Consider the following 21,066-nt stretch of genomic DNA (forward strand, 5'->3'; position numbering starts at 1 on the left):
CATGAACCACGTGCGATATTGAAGAATTACCGTAGGTGCAAAAAAAAAAAAGTCAATGAAAACCACAAGACAAAAAAGAAAAGGAAGTAAAAAAACCCTGCAAATTATGAATCGGTCCCTCGGGGTCCTGAAATCGGAGGTCCACGGTCAGCGACTGCCGTATGCCTTCCTTGCTGGTTCTATTGTGGGGATGCAGAAGTGTTTCCTGCAGAGGAGACCCCCCAGCTGCTGTCACTTCTGCCCCTTCTTTCGTTGCTTTTTCTCAGGTTATCTTTAGGGCCATTTTTATTACAAGTAATTTTTTGGCTGAAAAATATTTTTTACGTGACAGTATTTTTTTTTTTTCCAACCGATGCATGAGATCAGGGCGGCGCACACCGCTGCATTGTACAGGTGCTTGTCTGGCGCCATCTGGTGGACAGAGGTCACATTTCACTTTTCAAAGTTCTTTTATTTGCAAAATTATTTACAATAGATACATAATATACAATGTAACAATTTACAGCCACATTCTGTATCCTTTACACTAGAGTTGTTTATACCTTGCTATCACTCCTGTAGTAGAGAATATCTGATAATCCAGCACCCTTAATGTTCTGTTATTCTGAATTCAAGGGATTTTTCTGCTCATCTATTTGCTTGTAACAGTGTTCCCCAATCTGTGGTTGTAAAAAGGCAACGCCCATCATATTCTGGCAGACTTGGTCATCTGATAACCATGCACTGATAAGGGGTGTAACAACTCCCATTGTGCCCCGATGGCCTGCGTCGTCTGATAATCCGGCATCCATATGGATTTGTTAATGCCGGATAACTGGGATTGTCCTAGTTATCTTGTTCTCCAATATATAGCGTTACAGCAGATGTAAAACTACAACTCTCATCGTCCTAGCATCTGATTTGGTGCAGAGTCACTATTTATATAGTAAATTGCTTTACTTCAGATCAATGGGACCAGATTCTGGACCATCAGATGACTAGAGAAAGCCATGTACACTTTCTGGATTATTGGATGGCAAATTTCAAGTGTCTCATGCCCATATCACATATATAATATATTCTTGCAGGGTGCCCATCACTGACTGCAGGGTGGTGCTGGATACATTGTAGCATTCTATACACATTCTGTGCCATACATGGGTATGTACTGGTGACGGACGCAGGTGCCCGGTTCTGTATCTGTGCTCATGGCGGCTCATGCCCTTATCACATGTATAATATATTCTTGCAGGGTGCCCATCACTGACTGCAGGGTGGTGCTGGATACATTGTAGCATTCTATACACATTCTGTGCCATACATGGGTATGTACTGGTGACGGATGCAGGTGCCCGGTTCTGTATCTGCTCATGGCGGCTCATGCCCTTATCACATGTATAATATATTCTTGCAGGGTGCCCATCACTGACTGCAGGGTGATGCTGGATACACTGTAGCATTCTATACACATTCTGTGCCATACATGGGTATGTACTGGTGACGGACGCAGGTCCCTGGTTCTGTATCTGTGCTCATGGCGGCTCATGCCCTTATCACATGTATAATATATTCTTGCAGGGTGCCCATCACTGACTGCAGGGTGGTGCTGGATACATTGTAGCATTCTATACACATTCTGTGCCATACATGGGTATGTACTGGTGACGGACGCAGGTGCCCGGTTCTGTATCTGTGCTCATGGCGGCTCATGCCCTTATCACATGTATAATATATTCTTGCAGGGTGCCCATCACTGACTGCAGGGTGGTGCTGGATACATTGTAGCATTCTATACACATTCTGTGCCATACATGGGTATGTACTGGTGACGGATGCAGGTGCCCGGTTCTGTATCTGCTCATGGCGGCTCATGCCCTTATCACATGTATAATATATTCTTGCAGGGTGCCCATCACTGACTGCAGGGTGGTGCTGGATACACTGTAGCATTCTATACACATTCTGTGCCATACATGGGTATGTACTGGTGACGGACGCAGGTGCCTGGTTCTGTAAGGTGCACGTGACGTTTCTGTCTTGAGATTCTGTGCATCGTCTCCGTTCTATGGCAGTGATTCAGCCACTGGGATTTTTGTGGTCAAACCTCTAAAGAATAAAACAAAAAAAAACCATGAATATTGGCAAAATCTCTCCTCATATAGCAAAAGCGGTGACATGACAAATACACCGGGTTTATCACGGTGTAAAAGTGGCTGAAAAGCCTGAGGCTCCTTATTCTACCTCCATCACTTTCTGTATTCTGCAGCTTTGTGCTTGCTCTGGGGTTGCCATAGTAGCATCAGCTGACTGACTGTTCTGTGCAGGGTCATGTGACCTTCAATCACAATTGTGTTGTTGAAAGTAGAGGTCACATGACCTCTATCTATTGGCTAACACAGTACAAAGATATACATCTTTCCTGGGTCACATGACAGGAAGTCCTGCGGAATCAGAGGGCTGGAGGAAGCATGGCAACCCGAGAGCAAGCGGAATAGCATTGCCAGAAAGCGAGAAAAATCGACCCCAGGTCTTACGCCTTGAAGTGTGGGCAAGCGATGACCAGTATTTAGGGCAGTGATCACAGCTGGTGTAAATCAGCCCCTGCACCATTGTTATCTTCTGCAGTACATCCCGAATATTCTTCTACATACTTTAAAGATGGAGCTATCGAGACAGCGGATTCTTACCTTTCTTCCTGCAAGAGGCGCTGTCATCATGACCTGTCACAAGTGCAACCCTCCTGGTGGAAAACGGCGGCTTTCTTGTCCCGGATCAGCACCAGATTCACCTGGAAGAGCGGAACGCGTCAGTGAATGTGGCGTAAAGGGCTTGTCTGATAACGGGGGAGCGGAACTGAATCTGCAGCGATTTGTGCAGCGGGTAGTGAAATGGGCTCCTCGCTACAGAGCTGACAGATGATGCGAGATCAGCGCCGGTGACAGCAGGTGGAAAGCAGCAATAAAATAGAAAACATGGTGTAAAAGGTCAGATCTGCAGAACGATGTGCGGAGATGATGAGCGCTCGGACTTGTGAAGGTCAAAGGCGCAGATTAATAAATTAAGGCGCTCTGCAGCTCCGCGCTCTGCAGCTCCGCGCTCTGCAGCTCCGCGCTCTGTAGCTCCATGCTCTGTAGCTCTGCACTCTGCAGCTCCGCGCTCTGTAGCTCCGAAGCTCCATGCTCTGTAGCTCCGCGCTCTGCAGCTCCGCGCTCTGCAGCTCCGCGCTCTGAAGCTCCGCGCTCTGTAGCTCCGCGCTCTGTAGCTCTGCAGTCTGCAGCTCCGCGCTCTGCGGATGTCAGTGAATGAGACAATGGATTTTTAATATAATGCAATGCTGCTCTCACAGCAGAGGATTTGTTGCAGTGTATCAGTGAAGACGATAATGAATCTGTGCAGCGTCTTCCGTCTAACACCATATATATATGACAGACCCCCACGAGTGCCAGATTAGTCCGTGCACTGGAGCCGCCACATGAAGCACGAGGCGCCGTCATTCCCCACAGATCTCACCTCACTGGACATGGAGAGACCCAACATCTGGAAGAACAAATCCTCACTGCCGGCGCGCAGATCGTTAATGGACTGGATGATGTCTCCATGATGAAACACGCAGCCGATGACCGCCGGACCCTTCCACTTCGACACCCTGCGGATGAGCATTACACGGGGTCAGACACCGGGGGTGCCGCAGCGCAGCTTTATGTATGGTTATATAAGGAACATGGCGGGTGATAATAATGGCCACACGTCCTAATAATCGACTTCAGGCCCATGGCCCCCAGTGGATGACATCCGGACCCATTGCCCCGATGTGCAACATCTGTCCCTCCGGACCCCAGCCTGGGGTATAACATCTGATCCTCCAGATCCCCACCCCAGTGTACAGTATAACATATGTCCCTCCGAACCCCCCCGGTGTATCTCATTACTTTCCCGTGGACCCTCACCTCAGTGTATGACATCCGGCCCCCCGGTGTATGACATTACTCTCCCGTGGACCCTCACCTCAATGTATGACATCCGGCCCCCCGGTGTATGACATTACTCTCCCGTGGACCCTCACCTCAATGTATGACATCCGGCCCCCCGGTGTATCACATTACTTTCCCGTGGACCCTCACCTCAGTGTATGACATCCGGCCACCCTGGTGTATGAAATTACTCTCCCGTGGACCCTCACCTCAGTGTATGACATCCGGCCCCCCGGTGTATGACATTACTCTCCCGTGGACCCTCACCTCAATGTATGAGATCCGGCCCCCCGGTGTATGACATTACTCTCCCGTGGACCCTCACCTCAATGTATGACATCCGGCCCCCCGGTGTATCACATTACTTTCCCGTGGACCCTCACCTCAGTGTATGACATCCGGCCACCCTGGTGTATGAAATTACTCTCCCGTGGACCCTTACCTCAGTGTATGACATCCGGCCCCCCGGTGTATGACATTACTCTCCCGTGGACCCTCACCTCAATGTATGAGATCCGGCCCCCCGGTGTATGACATTACTCTCCCGTGGACCCTCACCTCAATGTATGACATCCGGCCCCCCGGTGTATCACATTACTTTCCCGTGGACCCTCACCTCAGTGTATGACATCCGGCCACCCTGGTGTATGAAATTACTCTCCCGTGGACCCTCACCTCAGTGTATGACATCCGGCCCCCCGGTGTATGACATTACTCTCCCGTGGACCCTCACCTCAATGTATGACATCCGGCCCCCCGGTGTATCACATTACTTTCCCGTGGACCCTCACCTCAGTGTATGACATCCGGCCTCCCGGTGTATGAAATTACTCTCCCGTGGACCCTTACCTCAGTGTATGACATTACTTTCCCGTGGACCCTCACCTCAGTGTATGACATCCGGCCCCCCGGTGTATGACATTACTCTCCCGTGGACCCTCACCTCAATGTATGACATCCGGCCCCCCGGTGTATCACATTACTTTCCCGTGGACCCTCACCTCAGTGTATGACATCCGGCCTCCCGGTGTATGAAATTACTCTCCCGTGGACCCTTACCTCAGTGTATGACATCCGGCCCCCCGGTGTATGACATTACTCTCCCGTGGACCCTCACCTCAATGTATGACATCCGGCCCCCCGGTGTATGACATTACTCTCCCGTGGACCCTCACCTCAATGTATGACATCCGGCCCCCCGGTGTATCACATTACTTTCCCGTGGACCCTCACCTCAGTGTATGACATCCGGCCACCCTGGTGTATGAAATTACTCTCCCGTGGACCCTTACCTCAGTGTATGACATTACTTTCCCGTGGACCCTTACCTCAGTGTATGACATCCGGCCCCCCGGTGTATGACATTACTCTCCCGTGGACCCTTTCCTCAGTGTATGACATCCGGCCCCCCGGTGTATGACATTACTCTCCCGTGGACCCTCACCTCAATGTATGACATCCGGCCCCCCGGTGTATCACATTACTTTCCCGTGGACCCTCACCTCAGTGTATGACATCCGGCCACCCTGGTGTATGAAATTACTCTCCCGTGGACCCTCACCTCAGTGTATGACATTACTTTCCCGTGGACCCTCACCTCAGTGTATGACATCCGGCCCCCCGGTGTATGACATTACTCTCCCGTGGACCCTTTCCTCAGTGTATGACATCCGGCCCCCCGGTGTATGACATTACTCTCCCGTGGACCCTCACCTCAGTGTATGACATCCGGCCCCCCGGTATATGACATTACTCTCCCGTGGACCCTCACCTCAGTGTATGACATCCGGCCCCCCGGTGTATGACATTACTCTCCCGTGGACCCTCACCTCAGTGTATGACATCCGGCCCCCCGGTGTATGACATTACTCTCCCGTGGACCCTCACCTCAATGTATGACATCCGACCCCCCGGTGTATCACATTACCTTCCCGTGGACCCTCACCTCAGTGTATGACATCCGTCCCTGCGTTGTATCACATTACTTTCCCGTGGACCCTCACCTCAGTGTATGACATCCGGCCCCCCGGTGTATCACATTACTCTCCCTTGGACCCTCACCTCAGTGTATGACATCCGGCCCCCCGGTGTATCACATTACTTCCCGTGGACCCTCACCTCAGTGTATGACATCCGGCCCCCCGGTGTGTCACATTACTTCCCGTGGACCCTCACCTCAGTGTAAGACATCCCGCCCCCCCGGTGTATCACATTACTTTCCCGTGGACCCTCACCTCAGTGTAAGACATCCCGCCCCCCCGGTGTATCACATTACTTTCCCGTGGACCCTCACCTCAGTGTATGACATCCGGCCCCCCGGTGTATCACATTACTTCCCGTGGACCCTCACCTCAGTGTATGACATCCGGCCCCCCGGTGTGTCACATTACTTCCCGTGGACCCTCACCTCAGTGTAAGACATCCCGCCCCCCCGGTGTATCACATTACTTCCCGTGGACCCTCACCTCAGTGTAAGACATCCCGCCCCCCCGGTGTATCACATTACTTCCCGTGGACCCTCACCTCAGTGTATGACATCCCGCCCCCCCGGTGTGTCACATTACTTCCCGTGGACCCTCACCTCAGTGTAAGACATCCCGCCCCCCCGGTGTGTCACATTACTTCCCATGGACCCTCACCTCAGTTGTTCTCCAATCTCCTCCAGTCCCAGGTATTTCTCCAGATGATCTGTCGGCACTGAGACGCGCACTGATACCTGATCGCGGTCACTGTGCGACTCACTGAGAAAATAAAAACAGAAAGAAGACGTCAACCCAAGTCAGACGTCCGATTCTCCGACCCTTCCTTACTGCACACTAGGATAACACCACGACTGCATTACATTGACTTTACAGCAGATGCCTGACTCTGAGTGACGCCTCTACTAGTACAAGCTCCGGAGACCCCCCGCTTCTACCAGCTGCCCCCCTGTAGCAATATGTCATTGGTACGACTCGGAGGGTGTAGTCAGACACTTACTACATCATTCTCAGTATCTGAGCTTTCTTCAGGCGGCTTCCCTGGTGTTTGGTGTACCTGCTTATCGGAGGAAGATTGGGGGTCTGCGGCGGCTTCTGTGGCGAATTAATGGCCCTCTCTCTGAAAAGAGCAAAATAGGATTAATCAGTGGCATGTAGAGAGATCAGCGGCGTCATCACAGGAGATCAGCGTTGCCATCACCAGAGATCAACGGCGACATCACAGGAGATCAGCGGCGACATCACCAGAGATCAGCGGCGACATCACCAGAGATCAGCGGCGACATTACAGGAACAGGAGATCAGCAGCAACATCACCAGAGATCAACGGCGACATCACCAGAGATCAGCGGCATCATCACCAGAGATCAGCTGTGACATCACCAGAGATCAGCGGCGACATCACCAGAGATCAGCGGCGACATCACAGGAGATCAGCGGCAACATCACCAGAGATCAACGGCGACATCACAGGAGATCAGCGGCAACATCACCAGAGATCAGTGGCGACATCACAGGAGATCAGCAGCAATAGCATCAGAGATCAGCGGCGACATCACCAGAGATCAGCGGCAACATCACCAGAGATCAGCGGCATCATCACCAGAGATCAGCTGTGACATCACCAGAGATCAGCGGCGACATCACCAGAGATCAGCGGCGACATCACCAGAGATCAGCGGCGACATCACAGGAGATCAGCAGCAACATCACCAGAGATCAACAGCGACATCACCAGAGATCAGCGGCATCATCACCAGAGATCAGCTGTGACATCACCAGAGATCAGCGGCGACATCACCAGAGATCAGCGGCGACATCACAGGAGATCAGCGGCAACATCACCAGAGATCAACGGCGACATCACAGGAGATCAGCGGCAACATCACCAGAGATCAGCGGTATTATCACCAGAGATCAGTGGCGACATCACCAGAGATCAGCGGCAACATCACCAGAGATCAGCGGCAACATCACCAGAGATCAGCGGCATCATCACCAGAGATCAGCTGTGACATCACCAGAGATCAGCGGCGACATCACCAGAGATCAGCGGCGACATCACCAGAGATCAGCGGCGACATCACAGGAGATCAGCAGCAACATCACCAGAGATCAACAGCGACATCACCAGAGATCAGCGGCGACATCACAGGAGATCAGCGGCAACATCATCAGAGATCAGCGGCGACATCACAGGAGATCAGCGGCAACATCATCAGAGATCAGCGGCGACATCACCAGATATCAGCGGCAACATCATCAGAGATCAGCGGCAACATCAGCAGCGACATCACAGGAGATCAGCGGCAACATCATCAGAGATCAGCGGCGACATCACCAGAGATCAGCGGCGACATCACAGGAGATCAGCAGCAACATCACCAGAGATCAACGGCGACATCACCAGAGATCAGCGGCGACATCACAGGAGATCAGCGGCGACATCACAGGAGATCAGCAGCAACATCACCAGAGATCAACGGCGACATCATCAGAGATCAGCGGCATTATCACCAGAGATCAGCGGTGACATCATCAGAGATCAGCGGCATCATCACCAGAGATCAGCGGTGACATCACCAGAGATCAGCGGTGACATCGCTGAGACTCCGCCTCTCCATGTAGTGGCAGTAGGGATGGGGTCCGGTCAATACCGAGAGTCGCTTCTTACATGTGCTTCATGCTGACATACACGTTCTCCTCGGCGCTGCTGCTGTCGTCTGATTCGCTCGTTTCCTCTTGTTCGACAGCGGAGTCCCGAGATCCGGACTTATCCTACAGAGAATAGACATGAGCGCTTGTGGGAGCGACAGTCTGCACTCCGCGCTGTGTGACCTCTGACCTGCGGGGCGTATCCTAGTGAGGACCACCGCTGCCTCTGTGACCCCGACAGTCTACACTCTGCGTCGTGTGACCTCTGACCTGTGGGTGTATCCTAGTGAGGACCACCGCTGCCTCTGTGACCCCCGACAATCTGCACACTGCGCTGTGTGACCTCTGACCTGTGGGTGTATCCTAGTGAGGACCACCGCTGCCTCTGTGACCCCCCGACAGTCTGCACTCCGCGCTGTGTGACCTCTGACCTGCAGGTGTATCCTAGTGAGGACCACCGCTGCCTCTGTGACCCCCCGACAATCTGCACACTGCGCTGTGTGACCTCTGACCTGCAGGTGTATCCTAGTGAGGACCACCGCTGCCTCTGTGACCCCCCGACAATCTGCACACTGCGCTGTGTGACCTCTGACCTGTGGGTGTATCCTAGTGAGGACCACCGCTGCCTCTGTGACCCCCCGACAATCTGCACACTGCGCTGTGTGACCTCTGACCTGCAGGTGTATCCTAGTGAGGACCACCGCTGCCTCTGTGACCCCCCGACAATCTGCACACTGCGCTGTGTGACCTCTGACCTGTGGGTGTATCCTAGTGAGGACCACCGCTGCCTCTGTGACCCCCCGACAATCTGCACTCCGCGCTGTGTGACCTCTGACCTGTGGGTGTATCCTAGTGAGGACCACCGCTGCCTCTGTGACCCCCCGACAATCTGCACACTGCGCTGTGTGACCTCTGACCTGTGGGTGTATCCTAGTGAGGACCACCGCTGCCTCTGTGACCCCCCGACAATCTGCACTCCGCGCTGTGTGACCTCTGACCTGTGGGTGTATCCTAGTGAGGACCACCGCTGCCTCTGTGACCCCCCGACAATCTGCACACTGCGCTGTGTGACCGTTGACCTGAGAGTGCATCCTAGTGAGGACCACCGCTGCCTCTGTGACCCCCTAACAGTTTCCACTCCCCGCTGTGTGACCTCTGACCTGTGGGGTGTATCCTAGTGAGGACCACCGCTGTCTCTGTGACCCCCTAACAGTTTCCACTCCGCGCTGTGTGACCTCTGACCTGTGGGGTGTATCCTAGTGAGGACCACCGCTGTCTCTGTGACCCCCTAACAGTTTCCACTCCCCGCTGTGTGACCTCTGACCTGTGGGGTGTATCCTAGTGAGGACCACCGCTGTCTCTGTGACCCCCTAACAGTTTCCACTCCGCGCTGTGTGACCTCTGACCTGTGGGGTGCATCCTAGTGAGGACCACCGCTGCCTCTGTGACCCCCCAACAGTCTGCACCCTGCGCTGTGTGACCTCTGACCTGCAGGTGTATCCAAGTGAGGACCACCGCTGCCTCTGTGACCTCCCCCTGACAGTCATTTCTGGCAGATATATGGGGATAGCCCTTTAAGTTGGGCCTATAAAAGGCATCGGGTGATATCTGAACGTATTTACCGGGATTATGGGTCGGGGAACGTCATACACAGACTCGGTGTCAGACCCAGGCTCAGACTCGGGCTCAGACTCGGGCTCAGACTCGGGCTCGGGCTCAGGCTCGCTGACATATGCGCGGTCTGTCAGGTCATCACTGGACCTGTTGTCCTCTGCATCGGACTGTGAACAGAATATGGAAGAGTGGAGCGACGAGATAAGTAACATTATAGGGAAAGGGTATCATCAACTTCTAATATAAGACATGCATCTACTTAGGAGGTCAGTTTATCTGATACACAGCTCCAAATCTTCTGCACGTCACAGTTCTGGCAAAAGCCACAAGGGGGAGCTGAGGGGCTGACTATCATCATATCTACACTGAATGTATATAAAGTGTGCAGTATGTGCTCCCCCTAGTGGTGACTGCAGATAGGATCTTATCATGTATCTCTGGATACAGGGAGCTCCCCCTAGTGGTGGCTGCAGACAGGATCTTATCATGTATCTCTGTATACAGGGAGCTCCACCTAGTGGTGACTGCAGACAGGATCTTATCATGTATCTCTGTATACAGGGAGCTCCCCCTAGTGGTGGCTGCAGACAGTATCTTATTATGCATCTCTGTATACAGGGAGCTCCCCCTAGTGGTGGCTGCAGACAGCATCTTATCATATATCTCTATACAGGGAGCTCCCCCTAGTGGTGACTGCAGACAGGATCTTATCATGTATCTCTGTATACAGGGAGCTGCCCCTAGTGGTGGCTGCAGACAGGATCTTATCATGTATCTCTGTATACAGGGAGCTCCCCCTAGTGGTGGCTGCAGACAGTATCTTATTATGCATCTCTGTATACAGGGAGCTCCCCCTAGTGGTGGCTGCAGACAGCATCTTATTATGCATCTCTGTATACAGGGAGCTCCCCCTAGTGGTGGCTGCAGACAGCATCTTATCATATATCTCTATACAGGGAGCTCCCCCTAGTGGTGGCTGCAGACAGGATCTTATCATGTATATCTCTATACAGGGAGCTCCCCCTAGTGGTGGCTGCAGACAGTATCTTATTATGCATCTCTGTATACAGGGAGCTCCCCCTAGTGGTGGCTGCAGACAGCATCTTATCATATATCTCTATACAGGGAGCTCCCCCTAGTGGTGGCTGCAGACAGGATCTTATCATGTATCTCTGTATACAGGGAGCTCCCCCTAGTGGTGGCTGCAGACAGGATCTTATCATGTATCTCTGTATACAGGGAGCTCCCCCTAGTGGTGGCTGCAGACAGGATCTTATCATGTATCTCTGTATACAGGGAGCTCCCCCTAGTGGTGGCTGTGAATCAGATGGAACTCTGGCTCCTATAAGGAAGCTAATTCGCATGAACCTTTCTCTTGAGTTTTTGGGGATTTATTTTGGGTGTAGTTTTTACCTGTAGAGGTGCTGCGGATGAATGTCTTCTTTCTTTATAGTGAGGATTGGTCTTTTCTGTTGGAATATGGCAGGATATTGACAATGTCTGACTGTCCTGCTCCTTGCAGGCTATGACCTGGGTAAACACAGGACACAATTAATGCTGCATCATACGACTTCAGTTTTTAATTAGAATCCTTACACCAATCTCATTAGAAGCTCAGGCTGCTGTTCTACCTTTTCCCCATGCTTTACACTGCAGCTGAGCATGTTCAGTGTGTTGTGAGCGGATGTTCTGTCCTGTTGGGAGTGGTACCAAAAATGGAGCCAAATAAATTTCGCCTTATCTAGCACCAGTTAATGATGGAACTGACCCAGGTTTGTGTTCGGGGTCTTACACATCAGTGGATGAGGCTGCCAGATGGGGGAGACGTTACTGGCGGGAGACGCTATTAGCTGGGACATTGAATCGGCATTAGACTGCTTCCAGTTCATGCAGAGAGCATCCGTTTATTGGGAGGGGTGTTTTACCTTGATAGGTGCCGATGGGCAGCGCGATCTCTTGTTTGCTGTTGGAAGCGTTTCGTTCCTGTCTGGGATGGGTGGTGAGCGACGTTTCTCACATTCAGTCAGTCATTCAGTATTTGGGCAATTTTTTGTTTATAGGTCCGCCGGAGTCATTTGTTGGTAAGAATTTATTAGGAACCATGTTTTGGATGGCGAAGTGTTTTGGGGTACATTTAAGCTGGAGATAAAATGGAAGGAGCTAGTGCGCAGTTGAGTTTTTTGGGTATTTTGTTAGACTCAGCGCCTATGGAGTGCGGGTCACCTGAAGACAAGGTAGCATCGCTAGTTGGGAGGTGGACGGGGCGCAGCGTTTGAGAGAGATGCAGTCACTATTGGGTAAATTGAATTTCGCCTGTAGAATGAGGCCTCTGGGCAGAGTCGCCGCAGCTACAGTGGGGGGACGAGCTCCTCATCATGGCGTGCGCTTGAAGAAGGAGCACAGAGATGATTTGCCGGTATGGGGCACCTTTCTAAAAAACTACAACGGCCAGACCACGATTCAAGAGGAGGTGCAGCATAATGTGGATTGCGAGATCTATACGGATGCCGCTGGGGGTGCAGGTTTTGGGGTCTACAGTAGGGGGCAGTGGTGCGCAGGTGAATGGCCTAGGGAATGGAAAGAGCAGGGATTGGTGAAGAATTTGGTGTTGTTAGACCTATTCCCAATTGTAGTGGCCGTGTCCATTTGGGGAGAAGAATTTCAAAACCGCAAAATCCGGTTTCATTGTGATAACATGGAGGGGGGGGGGGGCAGCTGTAATTAACAGTTTAACGGCTTCATCCCCTCCTGTGATAAAGTGCGCTGCCTAGAGCTGAATGCCTGTATTGTAGCGGTACATGTTCCGGGAATTAAAAATTATATTGTAGATTCTTTGTCTCGTTGTCAGTGGGATCGCTCTCCAGAGGCACAGAGTCGGGATTGGAGTGGCAGCTGTGGACGCTGGTTATCGAGGAGCGAGGCGACTGATTCAGGGTCCGGTGGCCGCCGTACGTGGGAATCCGCTTGGCGAGTAAGGAACAGTTGGTTAATATATTGGCGCGAGGTTATTTCAGATAAGGATAGAATGTTTGCAGTGTTTTTTATTGGAATTGCTTTGGTGCGTTAGTGCTGACGGCAGCATGAAGACGGGTTGTTTCTTTTGCGGCACCAACTCGCAGCCGTCATGTGAAAGTGTTCAGTGAGAGCGGGTTTGGATTCATCTGGTTTTCCTCCCATTCTTTTCGAATAGGTGCAGCAACTGAGGCGGCCACCAATTCATAGTGCGCTGTTAGTTTTTTGCTATTACAGATGTCAGTCTGTGTTTCGCCTGGCGTTTTGGACCTTGGGACGTTTATTGTGGGCCTGCCGCGCGGATATCAGACCCCAGGGAAGGCAGCTAGGTTTTCAGAGAGTTGCCCTGATTGTTAGATGGCTCGGATTTACAGGTATGGAATGGAGCAGGGTCTCTCCGGAATTGCATAGGGCCGCGCGTCTAGATACAATGCAGGATATGCAGGTTCTGCATGAAGATGGAAAGGATTTGGGTGTAAGAGCGGTTAAAAAACATTCACTTCGATCTTCTAAAATTCTGGTTGATGTCTCCAAAAACGGTGGTCGTGTGGTCCGATATAGTGCCTAGGAAGGTGCGGCAAGGAGCCTGATCCCAAAAAGGGGTTAATAGGGCGCGGGTAAAATTGAATAAGGCCATTGTGGGTTTTGTGGCATGTAATAGGGGAGATTGTGTACGACATCACAACTTGGAAACGGGTGAGGGGAATTTTTGGAGAAGTGGTGGGGTACATCTGAAGGCGGCGGAAATTGATTTATGGGCACTCTCCGTCCAGGGAGGGTCGGAGGGTGCGCTGGAGTTGGTGGTGGGCTCACGCTCTTGAGGTATCAGGGGGTGTTCTCTAGGGCTGTGGGGGGGTCCTTGGGGTTGCTGGAATTTATTATGAGGGGCAATTTACAGACATCGCTTCAACGCAGCAAGTTGGGCCACACACCGTCATGTCCTTTGCTCTTACCTCCTCCATAATAATGGTGTTTCTGGACTTTCTGTCTTTGCTGAGGGTTTTCAGGCTTCTCCTCGAGGTCTCGGGGTCTGTGTGGGCTCTCTGCCTGCTCGATTCCTGCACACAAACATCCCGGAGATTATAATGGTCGCCATCCTCCGTCCTGCAGTGACCCCTGTCCATAAGTCCATGGCGTTAACGTCAGGATTATTGGGAGGGCAGAAGGGGGCAAGAGATTCGGGGCTCCGCCGTCCCATGTGAAACCTCGATGCATCAGGTGCGGTTGTTCAATAAGTCAGGTATAGGGGTATTACTTATTCACTGTATGGTGGTGTTATTTATATGTGGTTTTGTGACGCTGTTATTATTTTTGCAGGGTTTGATGATATGACTGCATTGTTCAAAAGTATCATCATCAGAAACTGCAAAAATAATAACAGCGTCACAAAATTGCATACAAATAATACCACCATACAGTGAATAAATAATACCACTACAAAATAAAACTACCACTGTACAATAAATTACAGCATACGACCATCATAAGCCGCCTGAAGAACATCACTGCACCGTGTACAAATATTATCGCCATAAAGAATGAATACCGCCATAACATGTACAAATAATGGCACCATACAATACGACTACATTGTACAAACATAATAGCAGAGTACAACATAATTATTTGTACATGTTATGGCAGTGTTCATTCTTTACTCTATAGCGATATCATTTGTACGCGGTGCAGTGATGTTCTTCAGGCGGCTTATGATGGTTGTATGCTGTATATGATGGTTATATGCTGTATGCTGCATTTTAATACACAGTGGTAGTTTTATTTTGTAGCGGTATTATTTTTGCATTGTATGGCGGCATTATTTGTATGTGGCTTTGTGATGCTGTTATTATTTTTACAATGTCTGATGATGATACTTTTGTACAGAGTAGTTATATGAATAGCAGACTGTATGGTGGTATTAATTTTGCACTGTATGGTGGTATTATTTGTATGCTCTTTATCCTGTTTGTTCATTGTTCTATCATTTTGCATGATTATAGTTCGTTTGCCCAATTTTTTGTATTATTTATGCACTATATGGTGGGAATATTCAGCCACCCTGTAGCAGTATTATTTCTTAACTACTACATATGGGTAATATTCAGTTTCTTTATTACAACATTATGTGTGCACTCTATGGCGATATTATTATCATTTATTTACTGTATGATTTCTCTGCTTCATGGTGTTTGTGATATTATTTTTGCATTGTATGGCGGCATTATTTGTATGTGGCTTTGTGATGCTGTTATTATTTTTACAATGTCTGATGATGACACTTTTGTACAGAGTAGTTATATGAATAGCAGACTGTATGGTGGTATTAATTTTGCACTGTATGGTGGTATTATTTGTATGCTCTTTATCCTGTTTGTTCATTGTTCTATCATTTTGCATGATTATAGTTCGTTTGCCCAATTTTTTGTATTATTTATGCACTATATGGTGGGAATATTCAGCCACCCTGTAGCAGTATTATTTCTTAACTACTACATATGGGTAATATTCAGTTTCTTTATTACAACATTATGTGTGCACGCTGTGGCGATATTATTATCATTTATTTACTGTATGATTTCTCTTCTTCATGGTGTTTGTGATATTATTTTTGCATTGTATGGCGGCATTATTTGTATGTGGCTTTGTGATGCTGTTATTATTTTTACAATGTCTGATGATGATACTTTTGTACAGAGTAGTTATATGAATAGCAGACTGTATGGTGGTATTAATTTTGCACTGTATGGTGGTATTATTTGTATGCTCTTTATCCTGTTTGTTCATTGTTCTATCATTTTGCATGATTATAGTTCGTTTGCCCAATTTTTTGTATTATTTATGCACTATATGGTGGGAATATTCAGCCACCCTGTAGCAGTATTATTTCTTAACTACTACATATGGATAATATTCAGTTTCTTTATTACAACATTATGTGTGCACTCTATGGCGATATTATTATCATTTATTTACTGTATGATTTCTCTGCTTCATGGTGTTTGTGATATTATTTTTGCACCTTATAATGGTATTATTTGTGCACTGTATGGCAGCAGTAATCAGTATTCGGCAGTATTTCCTGCTCACTGTATGGCGGGATTATTTTTCTGGTATTAGTTGTATACTCTGGGGCATGATTAATTTTGCTCTGTGCGGTGGTATTGTTTGCTATACTATGTACCAGCGTCTGGTTGCCGTCTCTTACCGCTTCTAACGCCGGCCCGGTGTGCAGGCAATCTTCGGGATAGGAGATTGGTCTCGTCCCTTCTTTTTGCTGTAATAAATGGAGCAGGAATCGTCAGTACATGAGCAGCTCGGGCTCCGGTGACCGGCGGCGGCCGGGGATTTACCGCTGCGGATTCGTCTTGCATGATCAGTTTATGTCTTATTGCTCCGAAGCATATAGAATAAGTAATGAAGCCGCTTGACAAACAGTTCTCATAAGAAATCTCTTCCCGTTTTGTGTATGCACCTCCCCTGCAGAATTCTACATGTCTGTGATAACAGACCCCGTGTAGTCAGATGCTGCAGTCACGAGCGGCGACTCAAAAAGGGATAGAACACATAACAGGTAGATTTGACTACAGGCGGTATCTGTAGTCTGTTACCGTGGAGACAGATAGGTTTGCATAGGAGCTGCGTACACAAATCAGAGGTTGCTTTACTTTGATTTTATTTGCACTGGAGCAATAAACAATCACCCCCATGTGATACGACAGATGTAATGCTCGGGGCCCCGGAGACGTCTTCCTAGAGAAGATGATGCAGAAATCCAGGAATGTGTGTACAGCGTCCACTGGGGATAAACCACGTCTGTGTCTACACACAGGAACATCCTGCACATTATCCCCGCCACTAGGGGGCGTCTCACCTGCTCCTGCATGTACGGCCGCTCCTCTAGGAACCCCAGCAGCTTCGCACATGGATTGGTGGGTTCTCCGATCTTAAAAGAAAAATATGTAAAGTTACACAAATGTCGACAGAGAGGTATCAGGGGATGTCATAGAGGCTGTGGACCTAGAGGGAATAGAGGTTGCGGACCTAGAGGCCATAGAGGCTGCGGACCTAGAGGCCATAGAGGCTGCGGACCTAGAGGCCATAGAGGCTGCGGACCTAGAAGCCATAGAGGCTGCGGACCTAGAGGCCATAGAGGCTACGGACCTAGAGGCCATAGAGGCTGCGGACCTAGAGGCCATAGAGGCTGCGGACCTAGAGGCCATAGAGGCTGCGGACCTAGAGGCCATAGAGGCTGCGGACCTAGAGGCCATAGAGGCTGCGGACCTAGAGGCCATAGAGGCTGCGGACCTAGAGGGAATAGAGGCTGCGGACCTAGAAGCCATAGAGGCTGCGGACCTAGAGGCCATAGAGGCTGCGGACCTAGAGGCCATAGAGGCTGCGGACCTAGAGGGAATAGAGGCTGCGGACCTAGAGGCCATAGAGGCTGCGGACCTAGAGGGAATAGAGGCTGCGGACCTAGAGGCTATAGAGGCTGCGGACCTAGAGGCCATAGAGGCTGCGGACCTAGAGGGAATAGAGGCTGCAGACCTAGAGGCCATAGAGGCTGCGGACCTAGAGGCCATAGAGGCTGCGGACCTAGAGGCCATAGAGGCTGCAGACCTAGAGGGAATAGAGGCTGCGGACCTAGAGGCCATAGAGGCTGCGGACCTAGAGGGAATAGAGGCTGCGGACCTAGAGGGAATAGAGGCTGCGGACCTAGAGGCCATAGAGGCTGCGGACCTAGAGGCTATAGAGGCCGAGAACAAAGAGGCTGTGGACCTAGAGGCCATAGAGGCTGCGGACCTAGAGGGAATAGAGGCTGCGGACCTAGAGGCCATAGAGGCTGCGGACCTAGAGGCCATAGAGGCTGCGGACCTAGAGGCTATAGAGGCCGAGAACAAAGAGGATGTGGACCTAGAGGCCATAGAGGCTGCGGACCTAGAGGGAATAGAGGCTGCGGACATAGAGGCCATAGAGGCTGCGGACCTAGAGGGAATAGAGGCTGCAGACCTAGAGGCCATAGAGGCTGCGGACCTAGAAGTCATAGAGGCTGTGGACCTAGAGGCCATAGAGGCTGCGGACCTAGAGGGAATAGAGGCTGCAGACCTAGAGGCCATAGAGGCTGCGGACCTAGAGGCCATAGAGGCTGTGGACCTAGAGGGAATAGAGGCTGCGGACCTAGAGGCCATAGAGGCTGCGGACCTAGAGGCTATAGAGGCCGAGAACAAAGAGGCTGTGGACCTAGAGGTCATAGAGGCTGCGGACCTAGAGGGAATAGAGGCTGCGGACCTAGAGGCCATAGAGGCTGCGGACCTAGAGGCCATAGAGGCTGCGGACCTAGAGGCCATAGAGGCTGCGGACCTAGAGGCCATAGAGGCTGCGGACCTAGAGGCTATAGAGGCCGAGAACAAAGAGGCTGTGGACCTAGAGGCCATAGAGGCTGCGGACCTAGAGGGAATAGAGGCTGCGGACCTAGAGGGAATAGAGGCTGCGGACCTAGAGGGAATAGAGGCTGCGGACCTAGAAGGAATAGAGGCTGCGGACCTAGAGGGAATAGAGGCTGCAGACCTAGAGGCTATAGAGGCTGCGGACCTAGAGGCTGTGGACCTAGAAGTCACAAAGGCTGCGGACATAGAAGGAATAAAGGCTGCGGACCTAGATGCCATAGAGGCCGAAGACAAGCAGACTGCAGACCTAGAGGCCATAGAGGCTGCGGACCTAGAGGACACAGAAGGGTCACATTAGGGGGCACTTACGGTAACTTTATGGTGGACTTTCTCCCAGGCATCTGTTATATATTTCTGCCACTCAGCAATGTTTTCTCTGTGTAAGAAACAAGGGACACAACATAAGACACGGACCCGGGGTGAGACCACCTCACACGTCACCGTCAGCCGGTACCAGGACAGGTTACACGGGGCGATGGCGGTCATTACTGTACAACGAGACGTTCTCCAACTTCCTAATACACTTTCTGTTTCAGTCTCTGTGAAGACCTACTGCTCACAGCTGAGGGTTCGTTACAAATGTATACATTGTTTCTGCACTGATACATTGTAAGAAACTATGACAACAGGAGAGAGAACTGTGCTGCTGCTGCTGCTGGGTTTATTTTATATAGACTGGATGCAACAGGAACAAACCCTCAGCTGTATGAGCAAGAGAAAAACTACAAGATAAGAAAGGGTTAAGGGACCACGAACCCCACAGTCTGGTGGACAAGTTTCTGCGTGAATGGAGCCCCCCACTATGGCCTCCTGTGTGATCAGCTGTGGGGGGAGCAGCACCATGTCCCCCACTTTGGCCCCCTGTGTCATCATCTCTGGGGGGGAGCGGCGCCATGTCCCCCACTTTGGCCCCCTGTGTCATCTTCTCTGGGGGGGGAGCGGCACCATGCCCCCCACTATGGCCCCCTGTGTCATCTTCTCTGGGGGGGAGCGGCGCCATGTCCTCGAACTTACGTGCTGTCGTCCACCAGGTAGTAGTCGCGTCCGTCCGTCTGGATGCACAGGATGTTGTCGGGGGAGTTGTTGAAGAGTCGAGTGATCGGGGCGATTTTCTCCTTCAGGTTCTTTCCCATTTCTATGGATTTTATGCTGGAAAAGATAAAGTTCCCATATTTCTGTATATTTCTATCCAATCTAGATGGCGGCGCTCCCCCTCCGGCACTGCCGCGGCACCAGCCAGAGCTGCTATTCCGGATGCTGGGAAAGCTGGGTGACGAGAGCGATACATTGTCACCCAACTTTCCCAGAAACAGATAAAGGGAATATAGAGGCTGACGTCATCCCTCTGTGATAATAAGGGATTATTGGGGGTCACACAGGACCTGAGGGGGCCGGTATTCTCTTTTAGGTGCCCATTAGTCCCAGTACCCCTCGGGATGTATAGAAGCTTTTCTCGGAGTTTTCCTCTAACGTCAGACGAGGTTCTTCCTCCGCTACAGAAGATCAGGGAGTTGTTTTCTTTGTTACTTACAGGGTCCAGCTGCTGAAACCCCCCCCAATATCAGATGTGATTCCCAGGGGAAGCCGCTGCGGGGGGTCTCGTCTCCACTATTCGGGAGATGCTGCGTTACGATGGGTCAGCGTTTCCAGTGTGAGGAGCCCTGTGTAGCAGGGTACAGACCCCCTTTATAACGCCCTATTGATGTCAGGACCCTCCTTGCTGACCCTCGGGGATGACACTTACTTGCTGATAAGGATGTCGCCCTTCCAGTGCTCGGTGACGCCGTCGTACCCGTAGTAGCGCAGGACGAAGGAGCCTTGACTCGTCTGGCACAGCTTCAATAATCGCGCTTTCCACGAGCCCTGAAATACGAAGCATCAGATCAGCGAGAATCCCGGACCCTCCGGGGGCACAAATCTGGAGAGAGAGGAGCCACCGAAAGCTCTGCAATTTGTTTTTACATTTCTCCCTATTTTTAAGTTCTCTGATTGCTGTGAAAGAATGGAAATGGTCTCGTTTCTAAAGTCTGAACACGACCAGAGTCCTGCTAACCTGACCGGACCTCGTCCTGCTAACCCGACCGAACCTCATCCTGCTAACCCGACCGAACCTCGTCCTGCTAACCCGACCGAACCTCGTCCTGCTAACCCGACCGAACCTCGTCCTGCTAACCCGACCAGACCTCGTCCTGCTAACCCGACCGGACCTCGTCCTGCTAACCCGACCGAACCTTGTCCTGCTAACCCGACCGGACCTCGTCCTGCTAACCCGACCGGACCTCGTCCTGCTAACCCGATAGGACCTCGTCCTGCTAACCCGACCAGACCTCGTCCTGCTAACCCGACCCGACCTCATCCTGCTAACCCGACCGGACCTCGTCCTGCTAACGCGACCGGACCTCGTCCTGCTAA

General features: G+C 50.9%; 1 protein-coding gene across 4 annotated transcripts in view; it reads right to left on the reverse strand.

Moving 5' to 3' along the window:
- Positions 1 to 430: 430 nt before the first annotated feature.
- PLEKHS1 (pleckstrin homology domain containing S1) overlaps positions 431 to 21,066 on the reverse strand; it is a 65,530-nt gene continuing 44,894 nt past the window's right edge. For 3 of the 4 annotated variants that reach the window (XM_073556638.1, XM_073556637.1, XM_073556635.1), the window contains exons 4-17: positions 20,399 to 20,517; positions 19,669 to 19,803; positions 18,964 to 19,030; positions 17,082 to 17,153; positions 16,416 to 16,484; positions 14,164 to 14,268; positions 11,612 to 11,728; positions 10,207 to 10,365; positions 8,604 to 8,707; positions 6,930 to 7,049; positions 6,590 to 6,691; positions 3,490 to 3,625; positions 2,667 to 2,767; positions 431 to 2,085 (exon numbers count right to left, since the gene is read on the reverse strand). In XM_073556638.1, the coding sequence (XP_073412739.1) occupies positions 2,693 to 2,767; positions 3,490 to 3,625; positions 6,590 to 6,691; positions 6,930 to 7,049; positions 8,604 to 8,707; positions 10,207 to 10,365; positions 11,612 to 11,728; positions 14,164 to 14,268; positions 16,416 to 16,484; positions 17,082 to 17,153; positions 18,964 to 19,030; positions 19,669 to 19,803; positions 20,399 to 20,517 (1,380 nt within the window). In that variant the 3' untranslated portion in view covers positions 431 to 2,085; positions 2,667 to 2,692. The remainder of the gene's footprint in view (positions 2,086 to 2,666; positions 2,768 to 3,489; positions 3,626 to 6,589; positions 6,692 to 6,929; positions 7,050 to 8,603; positions 8,708 to 10,206; positions 10,366 to 11,611; positions 11,729 to 14,163; positions 14,269 to 16,415; positions 16,485 to 17,081; positions 17,154 to 18,963; positions 19,031 to 19,668; positions 19,804 to 20,398; positions 20,518 to 21,066) is intronic. The other variant, XM_073556636.1, reaches the window with a different exon arrangement.

Source organism: Dendrobates tinctorius, unplaced genomic scaffold (assembly GCF_039654945.1).
Source record: "Dendrobates tinctorius isolate UK_male_01 unplaced genomic scaffold, ASM3965494v1 ptg000236l, whole genome shotgun sequence".
NCBI classification, from domain to species: domain Eukaryota; kingdom Metazoa; phylum Chordata; class Amphibia; order Anura; family Dendrobatidae; genus Dendrobates; species Dendrobates tinctorius.